The sequence below is a fragment of the Crocodylus siamensis genome, chromosome 14 (assembly GCF_052110815.1).
Source record: "Crocodylus siamensis isolate JL-2025a chromosome 14, ASM5211081v1, whole genome shotgun sequence".
Taxonomy (NCBI): Eukaryota; Metazoa; Chordata; order Crocodylia; family Crocodylidae; genus Crocodylus; species Crocodylus siamensis.
In genome coordinates, this window is record NC_143408.1 from 15,875,135 (window position 1) to 15,902,983 (window position 27,849).

General features: G+C 50.7%; 1 protein-coding gene across 6 annotated transcripts in view; it reads right to left on the bottom strand.

Moving 5' to 3' along the window:
• Positions 1-9,719: 9,719 nt before the first annotated feature.
• The window catches only part of KIRREL3 (kirre like nephrin family adhesion molecule 3), an 839,191-nt gene continuing 821,061 nt past the window's right edge, over positions 9,720-27,849 (bottom strand). For 5 of the 6 annotated variants that reach the window (XM_090027372.1, XM_090027369.1, XM_090027368.1 and 2 more), the window contains 2 exons: positions 15,033-15,119; positions 9,720-10,275 (listed from right to left, as the gene is read on the bottom strand). In XM_090027372.1, the coding sequence (XP_089883498.1) occupies positions 9,832-10,275; positions 15,033-15,119 (531 nt within the window). In that variant the 3' untranslated portion in view covers positions 9,720-9,831. Of the gene's footprint in view, positions 10,276-15,032; positions 15,120-19,863; positions 22,777-27,849 lie in introns of those variants that run through there. The other variant, XM_090027373.1, reaches the window with a different exon arrangement.

Consider the following 27,849-nt stretch of genomic DNA (forward strand, 5'->3'; position numbering starts at 1 on the left):
AGATGGTTAGAAAAGCTCCTGCCATAGATGGTAGACTTGAAAATACACTGGAAGGCAGCTGCGTCTCTGAACAATTCATTAACTGCTCACAAGGGGCAATCAGCTGCCAACTATTTGCATATTAATCAAACTCCATGACTTATGTGTGAGACAGGGAAACAGGCTCCCACCACCCTCAGCACTTGGTCAGTCAGGCTATGGGATGGAAAGGGCATGGGAGTTTTCCCTGCAGTTTTAGCCCACAGCCAGGAGGTGGCAGCAATGACATTTGCTTGGAAGAAGGAGCTGCATTAAATGGTGCTTGCCCTTATTTCATAAAAAAAAAATCTCAGCTCTCCATGCTAAAGCTCTGCTAATGAGGCTGGGTTGCTGGTAGAGAAGGCCGTAAGCACCTGCAAAGCTCTACTGGGGAGGCGCCCTCCTTTCCTCCTAATTTTGCAAACTCTAATTGGAGTCTGGGGCCAGGGACAGCTTTTCATCTCAGGGACCCAGCATTGCCAACTTCAGGGAAACTCTGGTTTCTGGCTGGCACAGGCGAGAGGCACTTCTAACTCCCTGAGTGGAAATCAGGCCATTCTGCAGCCCAGACATCTTGTGTCAGTACTTGTCCCACCTCTGTTTGAACCCTTCTTGGCCATTCACATCGCCAGGTCATTTCTAATAGGGTGGGAGACAAGATAAGCAGGACTGTGTTTGGTGAGGAGAGGTGACATGGGGGGACATGATGGACCCCGGGGATTGTTGAGTGGTGCAGAAGGGAGGGAGAGGTTCATGGAGATGGATAAGGTGAACTGCAGGAAGAGGGAGCCTCAACTGGTTTAAGTGGCCATGTCTGTGGGGAGTCCGTGGATGTTTCCCTCAGGGGACCTGTGGAGTCCCCATTATGGAGGTTTTTGGGACGAGAAGTTGCTGGATACCACCATAGACCAGGAATGATCCTGCCCTGCCCCAGGGCTGGACTGGCTGGGCCCAGACCAGTGTTTAAGGTGCACTGCTCTTCTCTCATGCTACACGCATGTGACCAAGGCCATGTCTGCCAGTCTCCAAGTAGATGACATGTGGTTCAGCTTGACCTCCCAGGCAAATGGGCAGGTGGCCAGGTTTCATGGTTTGTAGGGTTGGAAGGGACCTGAGCAGATCATCAAGTCCGACCCCCTGCCATGGCAGGAAAGAGTACTGGGGTCAAACGACACCAGCAAGGTGCTCATCTAGCCTCCTCTTAAACACCCCCAGGGTAGGATCCAGCACCACTTCTCCTGGAAGTTGGTTCCAGATCCTAGCCGCCCTGACCGTGAAGTCGCGCCTCCTGATATCTAATCTGAATCTATCCTCTGCCAGATTGTGACTGTTATTTCTTGTCACTCCTGGTAGGTTAAAGACATGGAAAGCCTAGATGTCCTTAAGTCAGTTAGGAGGGAGTAAAAGGAAGGCCCAGGGAGGAATAGGACCCCTGCTAAATGGGCAGAAACAATTGGTGACGGACAGAGGGGACAAGGCTGAACTCCTCAACGAGTTCTTCGCCTCAGTGTTCCTAAGCGAGAGGCACGACAAGTCTCTCCCTGGGAGTGTAGGGAGGCAGCAGCAAGGCACCAGACTTCCATGCGTGCACCCTGAGGTGGTGCAGGGTCACTTGGAAGAACTGGATGCCTTTAAGTCGGCAGGCCCGGATGAGCTCCATCCGAGGGTACTGAAGGCACTGGCCGACATCACTGCAGAGCCACTGGCGGGAATATTTGAACGCTCGTGGCGCACGGCTCAAGTCCCGGAGGACTGGAAAAGGGCCATTGTGGTTCCCATTTTCAAGAAGGGGAGGAAGGAGGACCCGGGTAACTATAGGCCAGTCAGTCTCACCTCCATCCTTGGCAAAATCTTTGAGAAAATCATCAAGGCTCACATTTGTGAGAGCCTGGCAGGACAAATTATGCTGAGGGGAAACCAGCACGGGTTCGTGGCAGGTAGATCGTGCCTGACCAATCTAGTCTCTTTTTATGACCAGGTCACAAAACGCCTCGACGCAGGAGGAGGGGTGGATGTCGTATACTTGGACTTCAGGAAGGCCTTTGACACGGTATCCCACCCCATACTGGTGAACAAGTTAAGGGGCTGTGACTTGGATGACTGCACAGTCCGGTGGGTGGAGAATTGGCTGGAGGGTCGCACCCAGAGAGTCGTGGTGGAGGGGTCGGTTTCGACCTGGAAGAGTGTGGGCAGTGGGGTCCCGCAGGGCTCGGTGCTTGGACCGATACTCTTTAATGTCTTCATCAGCGACTTGGACGAGGGGGTGAAATGTACTCTGTCCAAGTTTGCAGATGACACTAAGCTATGGGGCGAAGTGGACACGCCGGAGGGCAGGGAACAGCTGCAAGCAGACCTGGACAGGTTAGACAAGTGGGCAGAAAACAACAGAATGCAGTTCAACAAGGAGAAATGCAAAGTGCTGCATCTAGGGAGGAAAAATGTCCAGCACACCTACAGCCTAGGAAATGACCTGCTGGGTGGCACGGAAGTGGAAAGGGATCTTGGAGTCCTAGTAGACTCCAAGATGAACATGAGTCGGCAGTGTGATGAAACCATCAGAAAAGCCAATGGCACTTTATCGTGCATCAGCAGATGCATGACAAATAAGTCCAAGGAGGTGATACTTCCCCTCTATCGGGCGCTGGTCAGACCGCAGCTGGAGTACTGCGTGCAATTCTGGGCGCCGCACTTCAAGAAAGATGCGGATAACCTGGAGAGGGTCCAGAGAAGGGCCACTCGTATGGTTAAGGGCCTGCAGGCCAAGCCCTATGAGGAGAGATTAGAGAAACTGGACCTTTTCAGCCTCCGCAAGAGAAGGTTGAGAGGCGACCTGGTGGCTGCCTATAAGTTCGTCAGGGGGGCACAGAAGGGAATTGGTGAGTATTTATTCACCAAGGCGCCCCCGGGGGTTACAAGAAATAATGGCCACAAGCTGGAGGAGAGCAGATTTAGATTAGATATTAGGAGGAACTTCTTCACAGTTCGAGTGGCCAAGCTCTGGAACGGGCTCCCAAGGGAGGTGGTGCTCTCCCCTACCCTGGGGGTATTCAAGAGAAGGTTGGATGTGTATCTAGCTGGGGTAATGTAGGCCCAGCACTCTTTCCTGCTTATGCAGGGGGTCGGACTCGATGATCTATTGAGGTCCCTTCCGACCCTAGCATCTATGAATCTATGAGGACATGGGAATGCTGAATTTGGGATTCAGAGTAAGATCCTCTCTCTGCAGAATGGGCCAAACTGATATGTAGAGCCCAAGAGCCCCAGTCTGGCAGGAGTTGCAGGCTGGATCTTGGTATACATGACTGTTGCAGCAGATCCCTATCATTAGGTGTTGATTTATCAGGCTGCAGGAATCAGACTGAAACAATTTCTTGGCTTACCTGCATACAGGGCATGTGTGCATGTAGCTGCATACCTGCTCAGTTTATGCATAGCCAATGGGCAGGTGCACTATTCATAGATTTCATAGACATTAGGGCTGGAAGGGACCTCGGGAGATCATCGAGTCCAGCCCCCTGCCCAAGGGGCAGGAGGTCAGCTGAGGTCATAGGATCCCAGCAAGATAAGCATCCAATTTGCTCTTGAAGGTGTTCAATGTAGGTGCTTGAACCACCTCCGCTGGCAGACTGTTCCAGACCTTGGGGGCTCGGACAGTAAAGAAATTCTTCCTTATGTCCAGCCTGAAATGGTCTTGCAGGAGTTTGTGACCGTTTGACCTCGTCATCCCTTGGGGCGCTCTGGTGAACAGACGTTCCCCCAGATCCTGGTGGTCACCCCTGATAAACTTATAGGTGGCCATCAGATCACCCCTGAGCCTACGCTTTTCCAGGCTAAAGAGCCCCATGGCTCTCAGCCTGTCGTCATGCATGTGGCTCTCCTCTGGACTCTCTCAAGCTTCTCCACATCCTTTTGAATTGTGGAGCCCAAAACTGGATGCAGTACTCCAGCTGCAGCCTCACCAAGGCCGAGTACAAGGGGAGAATGACATCTCGGGATTTGCTCGAGAAGCATCTATGGATGCAAGCTAGCGTTTTGGTTGCCTTACTAGCCGCAGCATCACATTGCAGGCTCATGTTCATCTTGTGGTCAATGATGACCCCCAAGTCTCTTTCTTCCACAGTGCTAGCCAGCGTAGCACTGCCGAGCCTATAAGGATGCTGCAGGTTTTCCTCCCAGGGTGGAGAAACTTGCTTTTTTCAGCCCATCAGGTTCTCGTCTGCCCATTTGCTGAGCCTGTCCAGGTCAGCCTGGATCACCCGCCTGTCTTCTGGTGTGGATGCTTTGCCCCAAAGTTTGGTGTCATCGGCGAACTTGGCCAGTCCACTCCTGACTCCAATGTCCACATCATTAATGAAGATGTTGAACAATATGGGTCCAAGGACAGAGCCTTGAGGGACCCCACTGGTCACAGGGCACCACGACGATTGACTTCCATCAATTACCACCCTCTGGGTCTGACCATGGAGCCAATTTCCCAGTCAGCGGATCATGGTGGACCCAAGGCCACAACTGGCCAGTTTTGCCAAGAGGTGATCATGGGATACCAGATCGAAGGCTTTTTTGAAGTCAAGATATATGACATCAATCTTTTCTCCCTTGTCCAGGTGATAGGTCACCTGCTTGTAGAAGGAAATGAGATTGGTCAAGCAAGACCTACCCGCAACAAACCCTGGCTAGCTATCCTTCAGGATGTTGGCGTTGGACCGTCCATTAAGGGTGGCCTCTTTAATAGACTTTTCTAAGATCTTCCCCGGGATAGAAGTCAGGCTGATGGGCCTATAGTTAGCTGGATTCACATGTATACTTACATGTCTGACCTGACAGCTAATAGAAGTGCAACCCGGGTATAAGTTCCAGAAAGACCACCTCTGGGGCTCAAACTGCCATTTAGGTGCACAAGGAGTAAGAGAATTTTACCTTTAACATCTATGCTCCCAAGTCCAGCTATTCTCCTGGGTTATGAGGAACAACACCTGGTCCACATACCTGTCTATTCTTGGCCTCTGATCATGTCTTCCCATACTCTAATCTACCAAGCACGCCCAGTCCTGCCTGCCGTATACCAGCTGGGAGCAGTCACGGGAGGGTGGGCTGGGTGCAGGCAGGGCACTCACTCCAGCTTTATGTTGTGGAAGGACTGTCCTGAGGCTGGCGCCTGTGTATAAGTCTTCTCAGAGAGAGCCCTGTGCACACAGTCGTGCACAGCTCTAAGCCAGCCTCAGCTCCACCCCAGGCTTTGTGTCATCCCCTCTATAAAGGGGGGTAACCCCCACTTAGTATCCCCCTGAAGTAACTAGAGTTGGAAGCTCCTAGAGAACAGCAAAGACAAGGCATCTGGCACGTGTTTAGCCATGAGTCAGACAGGAAAGCAAAGCTTTGCCGCATTGTCCAGGGCACTGCACACAGGCTGGTGTTTCCTAGCAGGCAGGGCCTGCCTGCTGGGGATCAATTGCACCCTGTTTGTTGTCCATGTGTTCGTGTGACACGGTACCTGTTCCGGTAGTTTACAGCTATAAACAGTGAGATCTCCTTGGTCCAGGCTAAGCTTGAGCTGATGCGCAGTGCCCTCTGGTTTTTCTGTTCCTTATTGGCACTTTTATCCTTTAAATGTTTTGGCCTGTCTTTGCTCTCCATCCACGTGTTTCAGGTCTCCCCTGGAATGGGCTGGAAAGCAGGTGGTGGGGAGAAGCACTGAAGCTTTAAGGACAGTGCCCCACTGCACACTTATCCATGCAACCTAACACAGCCAGTCAAAGCTCAGTCCCACCAGCTCTGCCACCTTACCCAAGGTGAGGGCAGAAGGAGCAAAATAGTGGCTGCAGCTTAAAGCTGGCATCCATTGCATTGTCTCAGAAAAGTACCAGAACCCTTGTCTGTGTTGGGCTGGTTGGTGTTTGAAGCCAAAATTGTTCCCTCTGTGACACTACTGGAAGTCAGGAGCAGCTCCAGGGAAGTCAAAGGCAGGCTTTGCCCTGCGGGGAATGAGAGCTGTGTTTAGCCTTTCTGAAACCCCATAGAGGAAACTCCCCTGGGTTGTACTAAGTTTGCAATCTGCATTGTTGCAGGGGTTGACAGGCTTGCTAAGAACCTACTACAGCTACACTGAAGTTCTTGAGTATTTTTTTAAATTTTTCCCTAGTTCCACTGAACATAAGGTTATGGGGAGTGTAAAAATCCTCTGTTGAGCTTAGTCATTGATGTGGGACCCTGCCAATGAACAGCAGAGTGACACTGAGGGCAATGTTTGCAGAAGCACCTACGAGTTTTGGGCTAAATCACTTTTCTAAAGTGGCCTTAGGTTCCTCCTGTTTATAGTCATTGAGGGTGCAGACAGATGTGCAGCTCTCTGTTGTAACTATGGGCAACTGGTGCCTCCTGAGTCAGGGGTGCACTTGCTCCCCCCCAGTGGCCAGTCAGCAACTGGGTTAAAGGGGGTCCCCCCATGACTGATTGTGTCAACTGGGAGGGGGTCCCCCCACGGCCAAACGCGCCAACCTGGAAGGGCCAGCTGTGTGCCCGGAAGGGCCAGCGGCGCTTCTCCTGGCGCCCCCCACTCCCCAGTCGGTGCTCTCAGGGAGGGCATCAGCACTCCTGCCTGCCCCGCTGCCTCTCACCTAAGCGGGGAATGCTGGAGCATCCCCTGCGCGTTGCCACTGGCTATAACTGGGAGCCCTTTGCAGGAAGCGTTCAGAATTACAATGAACCCCCGGACCAAACAGAAGTTCACTGCTGGCTCCAGGGGGAAGAAGGGAATCTAGCTGCTGGCTGCCAGCTTGCTGCTGGCTTCCCCTAGCAATGGCCCCTTCTCCCTGAACGCCTGTGCTGTTTTCAGAATGGGAGAGGAGAAAGAGAGCAGAGGGAGGGAGCTCATTTTAGCGGTTCCCCGGCTGGCGCGGGAGGGTAGGGAGCATGAGTTGGAGCCCTCCACCCCGACTCAGGGAAGCTCCAATACACATGACCCACCTTCCAGCTGGGCCTGAGAAAACCCCAGACCAAACTCCCTCTGCTCCCCTTGCCCCCTCCCATTCTGAAAACAGCTCGAGGCTGCGGGCAGCGCAGACAGAAGTTACAGAAGATGCTCTGTTTTGAAACTTCTCCATCTGACCCCTCATGCAATGAGGGTTACGATTTTCACCCAATCAGCCCTTCTTTGTGGCTGTCTACAGCCATGCACTTGTGTCTGGTTATGGCTATAGTCTGCTTTCTATGGCCATATTGGGCAAAAATTGGCACTTCCGTCTGTGCCCTGAGTGTCCAAGCTCCTACACAAAACAGGGGGATTAGGTGCTTTTAAAAAATCCAGCCTTTAAGCTCACGTTTAATGGGAGTTTGCTGCCTAAATTAAAGAGCTGGGCCCTAGAGTTGTATTTTTTTAAAAGGTCTTTAGGTACCTGAAAGTACACATAAGCAGTGAGCAGAGTCTTCAGAAGTATCTGGGTATGTCACTTCCACTGAAATGAATGCAGGTCTTGGATTGGCAAAAAGATTTAGGCTTCAAAATACCTAAGTCTCTTTTACAAATGGGACTAGGGTTCCTAAATTCCTAAAGGAGCTTTTCAGAATCTAGCTAAATCTATTTAGGTGAACCTAAGTGGTGAAGTGCAAAGACCAAATGCAAATAAGTGGTGAAAAGACTTTTCCCATAGCTTTTCTTCGCTTGTGTGCTCAGAGCTCTTGTGTTGATTGTATGACAAGAAACTGTTTCTATTTTAGATTGCAGGCTTTTAAAGATGGGAACAGCTCCAGAATCATGGGGTCCATTATGGGCATACCATGACCAAGCGGGTCCTGCTCAATTATACAAATGTGTCATGGTCTGCCCTGGTATCACCTAAGGGACCCACGGTTGTTTCTGTAGAAGTATTTGGCCCTTCAAAAGTTTCATATTGTTTCCTCACTGTTTTATCCCATGGATGTCAACAGTCTCAGAAATCAGGATGGGAATCCTGGTTTGTGAAGGGAACCAGGTCTATGCCTAAATAGTATGCCGGTGTCCCAGATCAAACCCTGGCTTTGAGGTCTACCTACAAACCCTTTATTATGTGTTTGTGCATGTCCTCACACAATGAGGCCCAAATCTGTGCACTGGACAGGTGATGTCTTATATTGGGTCAGACCAAAAAGCACCCCCTGCCCAAGCCAAAACTGACCTGTTGGTGTGAGGTTCTCGAGCAGGATGCCGCTTTGTCCTCTCCCCGTCTCCAGCTCCGGGGAATGACTGTAGGGCATGCACCCCAAGGCTTGCCCCAAGGGGACTCAATTTGTAAGCACAGTGAAAGGGTGGCATTGCCCTCCCCGAATGGATACGTTTTATTTCATAGCTTTTAAATAACTGACAGGGACCAAGTGTAAATGAGCTTGTCACACCTCTTGTATTTATCTTCCAGTTGTGCTATTGGGGTAATATACAAGCAGCAGTAAGAGATTGCTCTGTGCTGGCCCACCCCCACTTCGAGAAGGTCCTCTCTGTGATTGTCACACTTTACACGGATAAAGACAGTCCCCTGTCGATTGATGTCCATCAACAGTTCCTGGCTTGTTGCAGAGCTGCCTGCTCTGTGTGAGCTGCTGTGGAGTAGCCGTGACTTCCCCCCTCTCTTGTTTTAGTCCAAAGACTTACTGTAATATTATGGACACTGAACACCAAACAAAAGAAAGAAACCAGAAGTAGCAAAGTCAGTGCACATATGTTACACCAACGCCTGTTTTGTTGCCGTTGAGCTGTCTCAAATGGAGCTGCACCCTCTCATGTTTGGGAAACGCAGCTTGGGGTCGAGGGATTGCAGACAGGAATAAGCGGCAGGAGGGGGCTTGGCGGTGGCCTGGGGACGCGCTGTGGCTGGAACATCCTTCTTCGGTGATGCCGCGGGAGTTGGAGGATGGTGGCTGGGAGAGTGGCTCTGATCTGGTTTCCTCATTGGCTTCCTGGAGTGGAAGCAGCTGCTGCATGAGGGCTTGCAGGAGAGGGGGTTCACCTAGGGGAGCCAAAGACAGGTGGCAGGTGTGGCTCTGTCGGTGGGGAAAAAAAGGGAGCAAGCTACTCTGCCTCCGGGGGAGGCTGCACCCAGTGGCCAGACAGGTGCAGAAGGTTATTTCCAAAGCAAAATAAATGCTGGAAAGACTGAAGGAGGAGGCCAATAATGGTGGCAGGGAGAGGTGAGGGGTGGGGTAGGTTCCTCTTAGCCTCACACACAGTCTTCTGGAGAGTTGCCCTAAGCACCATGGGTCCCCAGGGGAGTCCCATCAGGACCACTTGTCCTCAAGCAGGGCATGAGTTAAACACCCTGGAGAAGGTTTCCAGTGCATAATAGTGACTTGGGACTGTCCGCCTGGATCCCAAAGCAAGGCTCATCCCTTCATTTCCCCACAGTCCAAGCCTCCAGGTCCGGCCTTCTCCATGAAGCAAACAGGTTTGTGCTTGAATTGATTTGGTCTTGGCTTCCGCAGTCTCTGCAGTACCTCCTGCTCCCCTCTCCAGTGGCCTGGGGGTAGGCATTGCCAGCTGGGCCAGGGAGGAGTTTAGAAGTCATTCAGGTTGGGACAGAGTTGCCAGTGACACAGATCCACCCTCCCCCCCATCCCGTACAGGGCATAGTCTATACTGGGAGCAAAAATGCTTTGGAAAGTATTATAATTAGAAACAGAATAAAACCATTGAACAGCCCCCCCCACCCCCCACGCGCCCCTCCCCCCCAGCCCAATCAGGCCAAGTCAGCTTTGTCTGCTTCCCAGCTGCTGCAGGCACCAAAATGTCCCCAGCCTCATGCCCTGCATCACCCTGCTGCTGCCTGTCACCAGTTGTCTCCCAGCCATTCAAACGTGTGTCTGCATTCTCCTCTGCAGCGGCCGAGTGGGGTCTGAGTTTTGGGACGAGGACTGGGAATGGTGGGATGAAGATGCCGAGGCCTTGCTGGCTTTGTCGAACTGTACGTAGCCATCCTGCTTGCCACTGCTGCTGACGCTGCTGTCACACTGTGTGTCAAGGAAGGAGCTGCTGTCGCTCATGGAGCCGCGCTGGAACTCCCGCTCGCACAGCTCGATGGAGCTGCTGCCCATGCCCAGGACGAAGCGCTGGCTGTAGTCGTAGAGCCGGTTCTGCCCACTCAAGGTGGTGTAGATGTTGGTGAAGGACATGCCGGTGGGCACGCGCTGTTTGTTGGCAGGCCGCAGGTCTGGCTGGCAGCCCGAGAGGGAGATGGTGGGGGTGGAGTGGTGGTCCTTGAAGGTATTCACGCTGTAGTAGCCATTGGTAGGGTCCTTTAGGGAGAGACAGGCGGGTGCATTACTCATAAGGTATGAAGCACATCCTCACCATTGGCCCTCAGGGCACAGGGCACCTTCCAAACAAGGGCCAGAAGGAGCTCGAGCCCTGTGAATCCTCTCTGACAGCAGACACCTAACATCTCTCCCTCCCCCTCTTCCTCTCACCCATTTGATTATCCTATTTCACAGGTAAAAATAAGCTCTTTCAGGGCTCCTGCTGAGTTGACTTACAGGCAGTCCCAGAGGACACAGACTGAAAGCCACAGACAAATCCTGGGGCACAAGTGAACAAGGGGTTGATGCATTTTCTTCACCCCCTGCCTGAGTGACATAAGGCAACGCTGTGGATTTATGTTCAGGTAAGATGCAATCAGAAACGATTAAGGACACTTTAGACAAGTCCACACATCGCAGTGACTTGGGTATATGTGTACAGCCCTTATGCTGTGCTCATCACTATGGCATCTAAGTGCCGCCTAGTAATGTGGCTAACATCTATCATGTGTTTGTTCTCTCAGCCTGAGCCCAGGGTGAGAAGTGTAGCTGGTCAGACATCTCACTTTGTTTTGTTTTGTTTTTTCTTTAAATTTTACACAGACCGAGACCCCCCCCATATGTATCTTGTCAAATTATAACGTTCTATTTTTAAGGGTGGATGGGACCACATGTAGGTTCATGAACTGGGCCTCACGCATCCTTAGCACATCTACAGTACAAAGTCCCACCTACAGTACAAAGCGGGCCAGGTCAAGAGACAACTGCATTGCAAATGGGTTCCTGGGCAAAACCTGACTGCTGGCACAGACTGGCTCTCTGGCAAGCCAGTACCAATGCAATAGGACCAGCAGTCTGCTCTGAACAGTGCTCCTGGTCATTTGCTTAGACTAAGCTTTTTGGGGTAGGGACCAATTTTTTGTTTGGCGTTTGTACAGCACCAAGCACCAGGGTGTCCTGTTCCGCAGCTAGGACTTTAAAGTTCTGCCACATAATGAACATTTATGTTAATAATGATCAGGAAAAACTTGATCCCCAAACAAAAGTGGCCTCTTCCCTAGCTTCTCTTACTCTGGTACCTCCACCCTGAGTCATGAGATTGTGCGGGCTGCCTGATATCCTGGTCTTGCTCACTGTGAGAGCCGCAGAGGGTCCTCAGTGCTAGTTGCCCTTCGTATGGCGTGGTGGTGGTACTGCTCCGAGACCTGCCGGACACATCTCATATGGGCCAGGGAACATCTGCAGGCAGCGGCGTCTCCAAGTCCCTGCTGACCTGGATTGGTTTTGGGCAAGGGATCTTGAGCTGGCTGCTCTATCGTGTGCCCTTGGAGTCACCCAGAAAGCCTAAATGAATCCAGTGATTGCGAGGACGGGGCTGGGAGGCAGTGCTTAGCAGTGCTGCTCCCCGTTTCTTCCATGGCTACGTGCGCCCCTAGGAAGTGGTACCTCACTTGGCCTTTGTAACCCCAAACCTTCCTGCTCCAGGCGCCTTCGCTGCAGCCTTTCCTCCCTGTCCACAGACCCCACCAGTTCCTTGTTGCTGCCTCCATCCTGGCTGGAGCCACGTTCCCCTTCAGCAGCCAGAGAGCGAGAGCCTGGGGAACTGGGGAGGGCTGATACAGCCACACACCAGAGATGAAGATTTCTCTGTCGCTATGGAAACGGCTCAGCTAAATATGACACCATATTTATGTATATTCCCCACCCTTGCAAAGGAAGGACAATGGTCTCTCTGAAGCTGGCCTAAAGCCCATAGGGAAGGTGAAGGCGAGGAGCCTCTGGTTCTCTGCTGGGCCAAGAGGGACCTGGGCTGGAGGATGAGAGCTGAGGTGGGAAGGCTGGAGCAGGCTGTCGGAGGGGTTGTGCCCATGCCCCTCACCCGCTGCAGAGGGAGCTGGGCGCAGTCGACATCCAGCCTCTTCGGGTCCACGCAGGCACTTTTACATGTGCCCTGAGAGCCGCTCTAATTAACGCACCGCAACATCTTACTTATTGGCATCCCTGCACTTCAAAATGGTGGTAGCGGTGCTTGAACTAAAGCTTGCTCGACAAGCTAAGTGCCCCTGCCAAAATTGGAAGCACGGGGGTGCTGATGCACGAGACGTGATGGTTAATACCATGCTCCAGCAGACTCCATTAACTGAGTCTGCTCCAACGTGTTGTAATTAGTGCATCAGAGCAAGCTCCACACTTGTGTACAGGCACCCTGAGAGACCAGGCATTGCGATCAGCAGGACGTGGGTTGCTGGGGCAGAGGAAACTAGGGGGCACTGTAGCCCCCAAATAAAGCGTTGGGGGAAAGTTTTGACCCACTTGGCAGGTCTCGGGTCTGCTCTGGGTTATGACCAACTCTATGGACATGGAAACAGCCCTCTCCCCGTAGGTCCTAACAAACAGTGTTTCTAAGCTGTCTCCAGTGGCTGTTCTTTCCTTGGGGCCTTAACATTTGTGCTTCCAGGCAGGGTGGGAGGGGTATGTCCGTGCCAGTGGTTCTCAACCCTCTTTAGACTCAAGGCCCTCTCTGCAACACTTTAAAATTCAGTGGCATCCCATTAAAAGAAAAAGAATAGAAATCTATTATATTTTAAGTGTATTTGCATAGTTAATTATCAATTATTATTTGATTAGATCCTTATCATTACATTGTACTCGCCCCACTGCCAGCGCCGCTGCAGCCAGGCGGATCTGTGCCACATGCCTCCTGTAAAGCCAGATCAGGAAGCAGCTGTGGCAGGAGCATACGCGCTTACCACTGACCTGCCCATCCAACCCTGCATGGTGTCTCCTGGAGACAGAGGCACGTCAGAGTTGGACTGAGAATGAGCCGCAGCAGAAAGGTGGGCTGCCTGCATGACATTATATATTATACGGGCAGGCACCACGTCTGCTTCAGCCCTTCTGGGATCAACTTACGCTTTAACAGGGCTCTAGGGGCTTCCTGATGAAGGGCTGAAGCAGAAGTGGTCCGCTTGCATACTACTTCTGCCGCTCTGCTGCAGCTTCTTCTCAGCTGGACTCCATGTGCCTCCGGAAAAGCAAGGCATGCAGAGCAATTTCATCTTGTGGCAGAGGCATGACTTCCCTTGCAGGTTCTCATGGCATCCTGGCTGAAAACCACTGGTCTGGCTGCTCTCAAAGGGTGCTGCCCCTTCCACTCCTGCTCACACACCAGACTCAGGAATTAGGTTGGGGAGCTGCCCTGGGGGTGCCCCCTGACACCACTTTTGGATGTGGGCATACTTGAGTGGGGGAGGCACACTCAGGAAGGCCTCAGTGCCCCATTTCTGGGTTTGATATCTGTGGAGCAAGAGAAAATAGATGCGGCCTGCTCACCAATACACTTAGCAACACCATGGTGGTGGTATGGACATACACAGCGGGTGGTCTACACAAGATGCTATGTGATGTGCTGCAGTGCCATAGCGTTTGTTGGCAAAAACTGTGATGCTGCTGCTGCATTGCCATAGCAATGCACTCCCTTGTTATAGCACATTGCTACAGCAACATAGTGGCCAAAATAACTGCGCGCTGCTGGCATGGCGCAGTATGGGCTGTTACTGCACCGTCTTTTAATACTTCCAAAAGTACTTCTTTCTGGAAGTACTAAAAGATGGCACAGTAACAAGCCATGTGTAGATGCACCCAGTGAGACTGAGCCCCTAAGTCTTAAACAGTGGTAGGCAACCCCTGGCACGAGTGCCAGACTGTGGCACATGAAGGCATTTTGCTTGGTGCACCCACCTTGGAGCTGATGGCAGGGAAGGGGCTGGGGCTGCGCTGCCACGAGAAGGATTAGCCCCCTTGTGGCTGCCCTGCTATCTGCCCCTGGCATGCCAACATCTTACAGGTCGTTTGTGGGTGCTTTTAGCACTTTGCCCAAAAACATTGCTGACCCCTATTTTAAACTCTTCCTCCTAAGCATCTTGTCTGGGTCTACTCCAAGTATATTTACAGCTGCCCTCTTTGAAGACCTGGGCATGGGGAAGAGGAAGAGATATCTTGGTGCCTGTGCCAACATCTGGACTTTGTGCCTGTGCCAACAGCAAAGAGAGGAATGGGACCTCCATGAAATTCACTGTGGCCAACTGTGGTACAGGCCGCCAGAGCTTAGTACTTGCCACCCCTTCAGGTCTGGACTAAGCCATCGTTCCAGTTAAGGATGTGGCCTGTCAAAGCTGCTGGAATCAGTCACCACCTGTTTGGGAGACGAAATCCTTTGGTTTGTGAGAAGGAGCTAATAGGGCAGTTCCTCCTTGCTGCCATTGCTGTGAATCCACATATTTATTTCGATCTACATCCCAGCCTACCTCGATAAGCTCTAATTGTGGGCAGCAGAGACTGGAAATAGGCTACAGAAGGGCCAGAAGTGAGATGTTGGTGGATGTCCTGAGTATGCAGCCTTCAGCTGGATAAATTCTGAATGTGCCGCAAGGAGACAGTAAAGTAGGTGGAAACCCAACCTTGGTCTTTCATGAGCAAGGGATTTGCCAGGGAGCAAACTATGGGATTTGAAATGTGGGTGGTCAGTGGCTCTAGGTATGGCTATAGGTACTAGTACAGACATACTGTTCAAGTCTCTCTCCTTTATCTATCTCGACTCTTTTCAGGGCTGGGACATGCACTCTGTCTGTGCTAGCAGAGCGCCCACCAGTGGGGCCCCGACTCAGTGCGTGTCTCTTGGGGATCTGCAAGTCATAACTAGTGGTAAGAGGCTTTGGGGCTTGAGGCTGGAGCCGTGTCCTCCTGACGCCGCTCACCTTCAGGTTCTGGAACTCCTTCTCCTCCTCCTTCAGCACCTCGAGCTGCTTGAGGACAGAGTCCTGCTGGAACTCGCCCCGGTCCATCTGCAAGACAAAGTGGCCATGAGCTGGAGGGGGTATAGGTCCACTCATCTGTCAGCTCACTTTGAACCTGGCCTGTCCCCTGGCCACTTTCCTCTTTCACCTATGGGAACCCCAGTCACCTGCTTTGAACGAGTTTCCTGTCGCACCCCCAGCCTCCTAGCCCATTCAGCTGGCAGTACACTGAGCTCAGGGGAAGCAGAGGTATGCTCCTCACTGTGGCTATGCTACCCTGGCTGTCACATCCAGGAGGAGGAAGCCTCTGCTACCCTGCTGCAGCCTTTTCTTCCAGACAGGATTGGGGTGATCCTAGTTCTGGCTGGTCCCATGCAGTGTTTGGGATCTGACTCTGCCCTTGACTTCCCTTAGCAGCAGCACTGGAAAGAGGGACCCTTTGGCTTTCAGGGCAAGGCAGCAGCATTCTGAATGGTGATGGCTGTCCCAGCCCCCGTGGGTGACCCCCCCATTATGAGGTACTGTAGGATCTGAGCTCTTCTTACCCACTCCTGGATTTATGAACACCCTGGTGATGTAGTGAAGCCTGATCCCCACACAGACCTACAGCTCTGACTCCACATCTCAAGCAATTCAGTGACCTAACCACCAGGCTGGCCTCCCTCCCCGCAATGACCTACAGGCACATTGCTGACACAGTCCATGCTGCTGAGGGCCCGAGCTTGCAGTGCTGAAAGTACTGGCATCTGCTAGCTGAGCTGGAACAGCAGCTCCTGTGGCTACATCAGCTCTGGGGGTTCAATGCTCTGGTCAGGGTTTCATTCGGAAGGGGGAAATCAGGCACATACCACCCCAGCCCTATTGCACATGTTAGCACTGCCTATTAGCCCCTACCAGTGTCCCACACCAGTCATGACTGTTCTCCACGGTGCCTCGTGAATCTGCCTAACTCACTCTTGCCACTGCCACAGGCCCATAGGATTGGGGAACTCACATACATGGCCTTAAACCTCATTAAGGAGTGACTTCTGAGTAAGGCACCCCAGTGTGGCTGGAGCAGCAAGGGGAAGAAGTTAGTTATCAGAGTTTATTCCAGTCACACCCACAGAGCCAATAATTCCCCTTTGTGTGCAGGTGTTTCAGTAGTGCAAGAGCAGCCGAGCAAAGAACAGACTGAAGAGGGAGATGAAGAGATGTCTAACAGCTGGATCCTTGCAGAGCTTATGCAGAACTGTAACAGCTGGGGGCTGTAGATAACTAGCTGCACTGCCCCAAGCTGGCCAGGAAAGGCAGCCCCAGAGCTGTATTCTCTGGCTCAGTGTTTAGGCCCATGCTGTAAATCTGACCTCAGACCTATTTCTCCCCTCTTTCCCCCCAGCCCTGGTCCGGTGCATGATCAAGCTGTGTGGTCTGTCAAGCTGGCAATGCAGATCCATTCAAAATGGGGGCTTTGACACTAGTATTTTGAAAGGAGAAAGCAGTGTGCACCTCCCAGCAGGACCCTGCAATAACAAATTAGCATATACAGACCTGGCAATCGCAAGTAAGGCTACAAGTGTGAACTAAGGGTATGGAAGGAAAACTGAGGCACAGAGAAGGAGGGTGACTTGCCACATCTGCACAGCTGGTTCCTGGCAGAGCTGAGCCCAGAACCCAAATTCTCCTGCTCTGCAATTAGGGCAAGAAAACACATTGTTTTCCTCAAGTGACAATAAATGGTTCCTTGGTTTACATGCCTTCTCCATATAGAGCCAAGAGGAAAGACTGATGGGCCATGTAATTGTGACACGACACTACTGCGCAGTCAGCATCACAAAAAAGCTGTTTGTTGGCGCGACTGTGCAGTAATGCAGGTGATCGCAGAGTTACTTAGCACTTGTTTGTACAGGCACGAGACAACCGCACAGTAATGACTGCACAGTCAGCGACTTGTGTAGACACGGCCGTGGAGAGTTAAATTATTTACATTTCCCTGTGGCTGACTATGCTTTCACAAAATGCTGAATTCAATGCACCTCCCTGATAAATAGAGGGAAATCTCCTTTTTCTCCCCTTCCCCTAATCTGAAATTGGCTGCCAATGACTTTTCAAACTTCCAGATAGGTTTTGGCATTTTCTTAATGCTGTAATTAACTCAAAAGCCTGTGATTTTTTTCTGACTCTGGCTCCTCTCAAAGGTTTGAGTCCCCGAGGTTTTAATGAACTTGTCTTTGACAGTGCAGATCTGACTTCTGAAAGCACTGCAGGGAGAAGGAAGGAAGAGGGGCTGGAGTATAATTTTTTTTTTTAAACATCCCCTTTGCTTGCTTCTTCCTAGCCCTAGTCTAAGTCCCTAGTTCCTCCCTGCACCACTCCCCAGCCCCAGCACCCTGGGTACCTCTTTCTGAGAGAGACAGATTCATTGAGGGCTGCAAAGCCATTCTGACTGCCTCATTAGGTTTTCTTTGAAGGATAGCTTGGACTGGGGGCAAGGTACACATTAATTAGAATATGGCTTTAATTACCCTTCCTTCAGAAAGGTGGGTCCGTGCAGGATCTGAATAATTATCAGCCAATTTCTCAGCTGCCTTTTATCTTGGCAGATATTGATCTAGTCTCTACAGTCTTCACATTTTCTCTTTGCTACTGGAGTCCAAGCCATGTGTTGGAATTACTGCCACTGAATGCCTTATCTAATCACAATTCTAAATCTACAATAAAGTGCTGATTACTGCCTGACTCCTTTTCCCCCTACTTTTTTAAAATGGCAAGTGGTAGTGGAAATTTACCCTACAGCACTTTCTGTTGATCTTCTGAAAGCCTTTGATATAGCAATTTAATGCAATAAATTAAAGTACCTGATTTTTTTTTCTGGAAAAAGTCTGTAACATCCATTGATTTACCAGGGTAAATACATGTGTCACAAAGTATTAAATTCAGGGCAGATAAAATACCAGAAGGTGGACTGCTTTCTCTCTTGGCTGCATGTCCGCTTTAGTGCTGTCTTAAATTCTTACGTTAAATTAAAGGGATGCTGTTAAGAAATTTAGAATCCACATTCATGGTGTGTATGTGCGCATGCACGCATTCATTTGTGGCTTTATAATACCTACTAAAAATGTTTCATGCTGTCTGTAAATTTGAGAGAAAGTAAGAGGGGTTTTTTTGAGTTTGCTGTGCTTAAACCATTCTTCTCCAGTGTTCATAAGCCCAGGCTGCAGCTTGGGTTAGTGCATCAGGGACAGAAAGCAAAAAAGGACCGCTCTATTTTCACACCCCAAGCTGAATGCAATAAAGAAAAACTAATGAGCTGCCCATGTGGTGACCTATAAGTGAGATATCCACATATCTGCATGGCTATTAGAAATACTGGTGTAGAGTTTCTTTTAAATAGATGAACCATTCTAACCTGGTTCCTGCACTATCCACACTGAAGTTGCTGCTGAGACTACAATGTTACACGGGCATACATGAGCTGGCTTCACACTACCTAAAGTAGGTGTTGTGCAGGCTGCAGGACTCACCTGAGCTAAAATCTGGGCCATGCTGCTACTAGTACCAAGCCAGCCATCTTCCAAGTAGCTTGGTTATGTCTCTATTATGCTGCCCCTACAGTGGCTGGGGCACAGAGAGAGGGTAATGGGCCGCCTCCTAGGGGGATACTCCTTTAGCTCATGGGGCGCAGGAGGAGGTGTTTTTGGAACTGAAGGGCACAGGCTCTGGCCCCAGCTTATGTGTGTGGGTAAGGTAGTACCTGTGCTACCTGCATTGCCTCTACCTCCCACAGAGCCCCTTCCTTCTGCGGGAGGCAATGGGCTGAGAACATGTATCATGGTGAGGGATCAGGGGAGCTGACGTGATTTCTTCCCCATGAAGCAGCTGGCAGAGCATACAGGGTAGATCACTGCTGCTACTGGAGAGTAACCTTGCCTTCGATCACACGCATAGTGCCAAAGTGCCATGTGGAGCATAAGGATGCAAGGTAGCTTCCAGCATATTCTGCTTTCTCAGCAGCTGAAGGCCGATCTAGAAGATGCCCTGTAGGAGTTAACCCTGGCTTTCTCTGCTTGTGCCTGGGGAGCTCAGTGGCAGAGGCTGCTGGGGCAGAAGTGGAGGAATGTGGGTTTGGCATTGCTACATGAGCTTCCCCTGCTGGCTGATCTGAGAGAGGTGGCACATCTGCATGCCTCTGCTAGCCGAGCCTAGCCCATATGGGTGATGAGAGCAGTGAAGGTGTGGTGACATGTGCCTCAGCAGTATGACCTCCTTGGGGACACTGGCCATGGACTCTAATTGCTAGCCTATGCCATTGGGCCTTCATCTTGCTGTGCAGATGGGCCCTGAATTCTGTCATTGGCCCTGGCTCTCCTGAACGTCACCACCATCCTGATCAGGGGAGTTAGCAGGAACATCCCAAGCTACCCAAATGCAGAAGAATACGTCCCAAGCTGTGTGTGGGGAGTCAGCGCATATTCACAGGCCCTGTGATGTGAGCACAGTGGACCTGTCCATGGCTGGAGTAAGCAGGGAAAAACTTGGCTTCAGGGCAGTTATGCTTGTTGATGCCACAGATTGGAGTAGACCACTGTTTTTTCCCACCCTGACTGCTCTGATAAGAAGACTGATCACCCAGATGAGGTCCTGGGAGGGTACTAATTGGGGAAGGAAAAGAATGGAAAGTAATTCATGTTTCCTTGCAGAGCATTGGGAGCAAGAGACAATTATATAAAAAAAAAAAGCCAACAGCCCTTGCCCAAATTGTGCTAAGTAGGACCAGTTCAAATAATGTGGGCCTGAGGCACTCAACTTTGGCGTGAATTGGGCCGACAATATTACACAGATAGGGAAAGTGAGGTACAGGAGTGGGAGGGTGACTTGTCAGGGTCCATCTGAGTCTGTGGAAGAGTTGGAAGTAGGTCTCAAGTCTCTAATATGCAGCTCCTGGCTTCCAGCCATGTCTTTTCTTGTAAGACCACCCCCTACATCTTGTTGCTGGGTCCCAGGGGGATGGAAGCAGCGGATGCAAGAACGGACACAAGAAGTGTTCTGGGGGTCCAGGGCTGAGAAAGCTGCAATGCATGCGTTGTGCCGCGAGAGGGCACTGCCTCCCCACCAGCCTGGCCCCGCCGGCCCCAGGAGGGGAGTGTGGGGTTAGAGCCAAACCCAGCAGTTCATAAAGCAAAATCGCATCAGTTAATTTCTAATTCTTGAATTAAGCCATTCATTAGTGCGACCTTTATTAAAGTTTACACTGTGGCTTAGGCCAATGCAATCTCCCTTCATCAATTAGCAAGCTGGGAAATTCATTTGCTTTCCTCTTTTTTTGTTCCGCTGGACAGTAAATACACAGTTCAGCCATCCCTGACTGGGCCCGGTGCAAAGCCCCATGCCCTGGTGCAAGGCAAGACTCTCTGCCACCAACCTGGCCCAGACTGCAGCCGGGCCTGCTCCCACCCGAGGCAGGGCTTTACGTACCAAACAGTACAGGCTGACAGAAGGGGCCAGCTTGGCACCTCTGGGGCGTGGAGGCCTCTTTTCTGCCAAAGGAGTCCAGGGAGTGCTGGCACCCTTGCCCTGAGGGGATGGGTCAAGGACACTGCCCTCCCCATCCTGCCCCCGCTCCTCCCAGGCAGTACTGGCACGCGTCGGCAGGGGAGGAGGGGAGCAGCGCCTGCACTGTGCCTCATGCAGTCGTGAATAGATGACGCCAGTCCCAGGGGCTGTCAATAGGGCACCATTCACTCCCAGATAAGCAGCTTTTTTGTTGTTCTTCCTGAATAGTTTCTATTTCTTTTCTGTCTGTTGCAGCACAAAAGGACAGCGAGCTGCAGAGCCAGCGCGAGCAGCACCGGATCGCTGCATGAATATCAAACGCCAGCCTGAGCTACCGCATAGAAATAGCATGTTAATGAGGAGGCCCTTAATTTAGCCAGGTGGAGACGTGTGTCAGTGCACAGAGCGGGGGACAGAAGTGAGTTCCCTAGGCATGGTTAATGGGTGCACACAGATGGGAGGAAGCTGGGTTGGGGAAGGGTAAGCAGAGAGCTTGGGGTGGTCTGAGCACAGGCCTGAGGGCCAGGACTGTGGTGTTGACTCCTGGTGGGAGTGGGGGTCTGGTGGCAGCTTCAGGGCTCTTGCCTGTAAAGGCTGAACGTGATGTTCACCTACCTGCTGAGTGGGGGTGGGGGGGACAGGAAGGACCATGGCTTATAAATCTCTCGGAAGGTGTGAGTGCAGGGACTGGAGTATAGACTGGGTGGGATGGCAGGGTCTGTGCTAGGCTCAGTGACGGATCTGCTATGAGACTCTGGGCAGGTGATGTAACCTCTCTTTGCTTCTGTTTCCCCCTCTATTAAAGGGAGGGGCAATGCCTTCCTATCTCAGTGACAGGAAATGTTGGGACAGCACCCCTGGCTAAGGGCCCTTTGCAAATACAGGGGCTTCTTCTTCCATGGTTGAAAAGCTCTAGCTGAGTGCTGAGGTACTGCCATATTCCTAAGGGGTGATTTGGCTGAGGGATGTGGGGGCCAGGGACAGATGTGTCACTGCACTCCGTGGATGCAGAAGCACTGGATTTAGCATGTATATTGAAGGAATGCAGCAAGAAGCCTGAAAGACGGTAAGTGGCAGGTGTTCCCGTGGGAAGCCACTCCCTGCTGGAGCACCACTCACCAAGCTCACCCCCGCTGCCCCCAACAGTGTTACACCTCTGGGGGGTTGGCCCCATATACTGTGATATAAACCATATGAAGCTGATGGAGGCGGGATATCAGGAAGACGCTGGTGCGGCTCAGGCCTTGCCTGTGCTGGGGGACTGCCCTGATGCTGGAGCTCAGCCAGCACTAACCCCAAGCAGGTGCAACTGCAGCTTGAGTTGGTACCCACTGTGCTAGCTGGGGGTTACTGCCCCCACGCTTGGCTCTGCAGTGCTCTCGCTGTCCCTTCATGGGCTCTCTCAGCTGAGGAGTGGGTGGGCTGTGCAGACAGAGCTCTTGCAAACCAATAGGGCTGCTAAGCCGGCACCTCACATCTGTCCAGGACTCCCACCCAGCATCATCTTGCTTGTTCAAGTCACTGAAACCACTTCCTGCCCAGCATCATGTGGCTCCCAGTGGGACCCAAGCTGCACCCCAGCCCTGCCCGAGATCTGCCAGTCTTGGCAAGGTGACCCAGAAGAGCTGGGACACTGTGGGATGGAGCAGCAAGGTGGAGTGTGGTTGTACAGGAATATTTTCTCTCCGGCACTCTCCTTGCTGGCCATGAGGAGCAGCTTTGGCAGAGTGGTACGGGGAGGAACAATGCCCTAGCTGGGACCCACAGCCCTGCTGTTACCATGACCTTCCACTGAGAGCTGGTGAGCAGGGGTTTAGCGCTGCTCATTAACTACACACTTTATATGTATTCTAGCTCCCTGGCCCTGCTTGGCCCTGTGTTACTGGCCACCATATGGATGAAGATACCAATATGCTTTTGTACTTTGGTCATGCTGTTGTCACGCAGATGGCTGGTGATAAAACTACCCATAGACCTGTTAAAACTGAGTAGCTGCCATTAACTTATTGCCAGGACTGTTGAATTCAAGGGCACATCCAGATCCCGGGCACATTACGATGGTCCCTGATTCTGCCTGGCATCGCTGTCTGCCAGCAGCTGCTGTTTGCAGTCCTCGGCAGCGGTCGTGGCTGCGCAGGGCGCCGTCCTGAGATCCATCCCTCGGCTTGGATTCCTAGAGCCAAGGGGACAGTGGCAGTTTATGGCTGGTGGTGTTTGTCCCCATGGAGCTCCACTGCCTCTACTGCTCCTTTGATCTGTCGCACTAGAATAGTTTACAACTGCTGGCACCAGTGGGGCCTAACACAGCCTCATACTTCAGGGTGAAAGACTTTAGCTTGCAGAGTGCTGGGGGGAGCAACTGGCCAGGTGCACTGTGAGAGAGGTTTTACTTTCAGGGCGTGGAACCAGAATGCCTGGCAAAATGGCTGGGCTAAGGTGAAGGCGTGCATGTCATGGCCATTACCGAGAGAAGCCTGTACAGGCCCCAGCTGTTTCTGGCTCTGTGCAGGGACAGGGGAAGAAGGTATAAGATCCTCTCCCAGTGGATCTCTGTACTGATGCCAGCCACAAGCAAGGTGGATAGCACAGATGGGATGGGAAGGAATGAATTTCCTCTTCAGCTGTCCAATTGGATCAGCACTTGCTGGGAGCTTATGGAAAGACCAAAACAAAACCAGATGTTTCCAGAGTGCAACTATCAACAGTCTGGTGGTTCTACCAACCCCATACACAGCATTATGTATTTTCTCATCTAATGACTTCCTTTTAATTTGCTTAACTACTGACATGCAAGACACACAAAAACCATATTCAAAGAACATTTTTGAGGGTGCAAAGGCAAGCACTTCAAAGCTTGGAAGCACCAGAATCATGTTGCCAGTACAGCATATATGTGGTCTCTAAGTGCATGACCACATGCTCTATTTTTTCATAAGACCCCTGCCTCTTTTAGCACACGGGGTGAACAGCTCTAGCCCTTGCCCTGTACATTAAGATGCAGGATCTTCCTCTTCCACCATGCTTGGGTCCAGCAGGAGCAGCAACTGAGACTACAGGAGAGAGTTTTGTAGTAGTAAACCAGGGCAATACTGGGAAACCTTGTGTCTGAGCATGTTCAGCATGGACAGAAGGTCCAGAGATTTAGCTTGAAGTGCTACCAAGAACATGTGCAAAATGAGATTTTTTTAAGTGTTTGTAACCTGACCAAATTTGTGCAGGTTTTCCTAGGGGGGACAAAGAGAGTTTGACACAAAAGCCACTACCTGTCCGATTTCCAGTCCTTCCTGCCAAGCGTGGGAGCGCTAGAACCATCCCAAGGAAAGCTCGCCAGACTGGATGAAACAACATGTTCTCCATCTATAATCACTTTCAAAGGGACATGGATGTCCCATTCGAGGGGGCTGCTCTAGGAGGATTCTTACAGGCCCAGCCAGTAACCCGTCAGAGGTATTGGTACTGACCTTCATCAAGTGTTTATTGCCCGTGGGAAGAGCTAGGTATTATTGCTACTTCCACTGTTAGAGCTGGGAAACTGGACCATCAAGATAGTCATCAAGTGACTTTCTCAAGGTCGAGAGAAAGCCTGTGGTGGAACAAGGCACTGAATCCAGGTCTTCCAATCTCACCCTGTTACCTTTGCCACCGGACTGCTCTGCTCTCTCTTAGTATGCCTGGCTCGGTAGCTGCGTGAGCAGTGTGCGTTCTAATCCTCTGCATGCTGAAGGACTTGCTCATTTAACTCTGCAAAATGAAGCAGCTTTCATCTGGGATGTTGAATTCAACCAACCGGATATTAAATTCTTTGGTTTCATTATCGGAGACAATATGTTTTTAAAATGGTTCTCCCTCTGGATTCCCGTGCTGGGTCCCTACCCAATAGCGAGTGATGAATTCGTCCAGATTGGCACATTCAAAGTTACAAACCTGCTGAGACCTGATATGTATTTTTTCCCTGAGTTTAATTATAATGTTTCCTGCTTGTAGTATAATTGGATGACACTTCTTGGTGCTTTTAAGCTTATGCAGGTCAAAACCTAACAGAGCTGGATGGATGTTGGTTAATAGATTCCAAAGACTGCAGAACTGTCTGTTCCCAGTAGAGACCCGGCTTTGGGAACGCGCGTGCTAGAAACAAACAAACAAACACAAAGCCCCAGTTGAGATTTTAAAAGCTGGCTAGAGATTTATCATCCCTTGCAGGCTCTTAAAATGTCAACTCCTGGCCAACGGTGCCAGCCCTCATCACCTACTTATTACAGTTTTAAACAAGCACAAAGCACATTCATGCTTTCCTTGTGCAGCCACTCCCATTTGGGAACACTTCTCTGCACATTACTGCAGAACCATGTCACCGGCCTCGAAGCCCTGTGGAAAACTCTCCTTTGCCATGACGCCTACGATAAGGGAAAGACAACTGCTGTGCTGAGCCCACTGCCCATCAGTACTGTCTGAGGGGCTTCCTTGTGCTTCCCCATCTGTCTGTATCCATCTGTTTTCTTTATACTTGCCAGTATACAGTGTTTTAAACTGTAAGCTCTTTGGGCAGAGACTCCATTTCTGTTGTGTTTGTACAGCACCTAGCACAGGGGCAAGCAATCATTTCAGGCACAGGGCCGCTTACTGAGTTTTGGCAAGCCATTGAGGGCCGCATGACATGCAGCCAGGGGCAGATAAATATTAATTTTCTAAATGTTTTAGGGGTCCCATGGGCCGGAGAGAATGGCTTGGCAGGCTGCATCCAGCCCACAGGCCACATTTTGCCCACCCCGACCTAGCACAATGGTTTTCTGGCCCATTGACTAGAACTCTTAGAAGCGACAGCAGTAGTATTGCTCCTGCTTTAACCAAACAGCTCCCAGTACCCTTAATGGCTAAATCGTCTAGTTGGTTTTGAACATCCAAACTTCTACGGAGTTCCTGTGTTAGCAGTTGAGACAAAAGGTGGTGATTCTGGTCTCTCTAGCTTTTGTTGCCTGCCTTTCTGTAACCCCCAGGGATTGAGGCTTGAAAGATGACCTTGAGAGAGAGATCTGGATTTAAATGTGTTCACTACTGTTACCTTTATTGTCTACACTGTAATCAGTGTGGAACATACAGGTGCATCCTAGCTGGTTTTGCTCTATTCAGTCTGAATACCAAGAGCAGTGAAGCTGCAGTGGCATGTGCTTCAGCATCGTCTAGATACTCAAGTAAACAGGTAGGCTTCCTTGCATGGATTGTGCATTGTATTGTTACCTCTGCTAGCCAGATTCAAGCTACCTTGGGTAAGCCCATACATACTGCAGTCACATTTCTCTATTGCAGTGGAGACACAGTTAAAAAGGATATTGCACACTGACATGTTTGGAGAAGTGCAGTCACAATGAAAAAAGTTTTAGATAATTGCTTACATGAAGGGGGAATAAAAACACTGGGGCTGTCTCTATGCTGAGGAGACAAACAAGAAGGCAAATAATAGAAGCCCTATAGCATGATGAATGGTTTAGAGAAGGGAGATTGGGAGCTTCACTTCTCCCTGTCTTGTAACAAGAAAACAGGGGCAAAGCCAATGGAACTGGAAAGTAGGGGATTCAAAACTGAGAATAGCAAAGGCTTCTCTAAACAATGCATACATAGGAGTTAATTAACACAGCATGTTGCTGAGGCCAGAATTTAGAAAGGAATTAGCCTGTGAGTGGATAACAAGAATGTAGTGAATTAACTGGCAAATAATAGGGAAAGCTTTAAGGAGGATGTATGTCTTACTTCAGGGCTTGAGCAAATGTCTCCCTTTTAGGGTTCAGAGGGAGTTTTCCACAAAGTGGGGCAGATTACCCCAGTTCTGCCAACCTGGGAGTTTCCTTCCCATTCTTCTGAAACAACAGTTGCTGTTGGAGATAGGATATCAGACTACTGACATGCTGGATTCAGACAGACTGGCAAGGATGAACACAGAGATAGGGGAGCAGTATCCAGGTGAGACAAACCGGAGCTGCAACAGCTCTTTTTGAGGTGAGTATTTTTTCCCATTTTGGATCTATGGAATAAACTTCTTTATTATCTGAATAAAGCAATTAACAGTCCATTATCATTATTACTGCTAGGATTTGTATTGCTTCAACTACGATGTCTCTCTTTGAGAAGAGTCACCTCTCTGAACCTCTCTGGGTATGTATAAAACAGCTTCACTAGGGACAGATATTCAAAAAGCCTGAGCCTGAATTGATTGAATCTTTGCAGGTTAGTGTAACCTGCAAAGCTTGAACCAATTTGGAGGTGGATAAACATTCCCTTTTTATTCCAGAAATGCAGGCACATGCCTGCAGTGACTCAGCCTAGAAGCCAGGGGCCACTAGAGCAGCCCTCCCTTCCCTTCTACAGTGCTGAGCTGAGTGGGGCGTGGCCAGGCCCAGGCAGGATGCTCTTATTAGGGAGGGGTCCCCACCCCCAGTAGCCCAGCAGGGAATTGGTAACATGCTGTTTATCCCCCCTAACTCAGTGTTTATCCACCCATTAAGAAAACAAAAGCTTCTCTCATTAGTTCTTCTTAAACAACTTTTTTCCAAGGAAGGAACAGAGGGACTTACCAGCTATCTGTTGATTAGTTTCAAAAAGCCCTAAGCTCCCACAGGATGGACCATAGCCAGGATGTGGTCTGCTAGCTAATGTTGAAAGGTGTCTGTCTAAGGCAGAGGGGATGGGGGGTATCTCTGCTTCAGCAGGGAGTGGTGAGCGGGGGGCAGGAAACAAGAGGAAGCCAGGCAGACCCAACTGTGCCTGCAATCTCTGCTGGAGCTGCAGCCAGGGAGCAGAGGGGAGGGACCAGCCCAACTCTCTGGAGCAGAGAGCCCTGCCCAGTCCAGAGAGCATGCTGGGGTGTGGGGGGACGCTGATTTAACTTAAACTAGGAAGGGGTCTGGGACAGAGATTGCATAAATTGGTTTGACCCAAAACAGTTCAGTCTGATGCTACATTCAACCAGGTTTATCTCAAACTGGTTCCAGCCATTTTCAAATTGGTTTATGTGCACTGAACATCTCTTCTGTTATGGGTTTAAACCAGTTTCTGATCACTTAAACCAGTTTATGTGTAATGTCTGTTTCTAGCTGCAAGGATTGACAAACTTAAGCTGTCTCTTGAGGTTACCATGGGGGAGACAAAACTTATTCAGGAAGCAGGATAAATCACCTGCACTGAGGTGTGTGGGCGTTGACAGATGTGGGGGGGAAACCCCAGTGCTTTACCAGAAGACGAATCATGTCAGTTT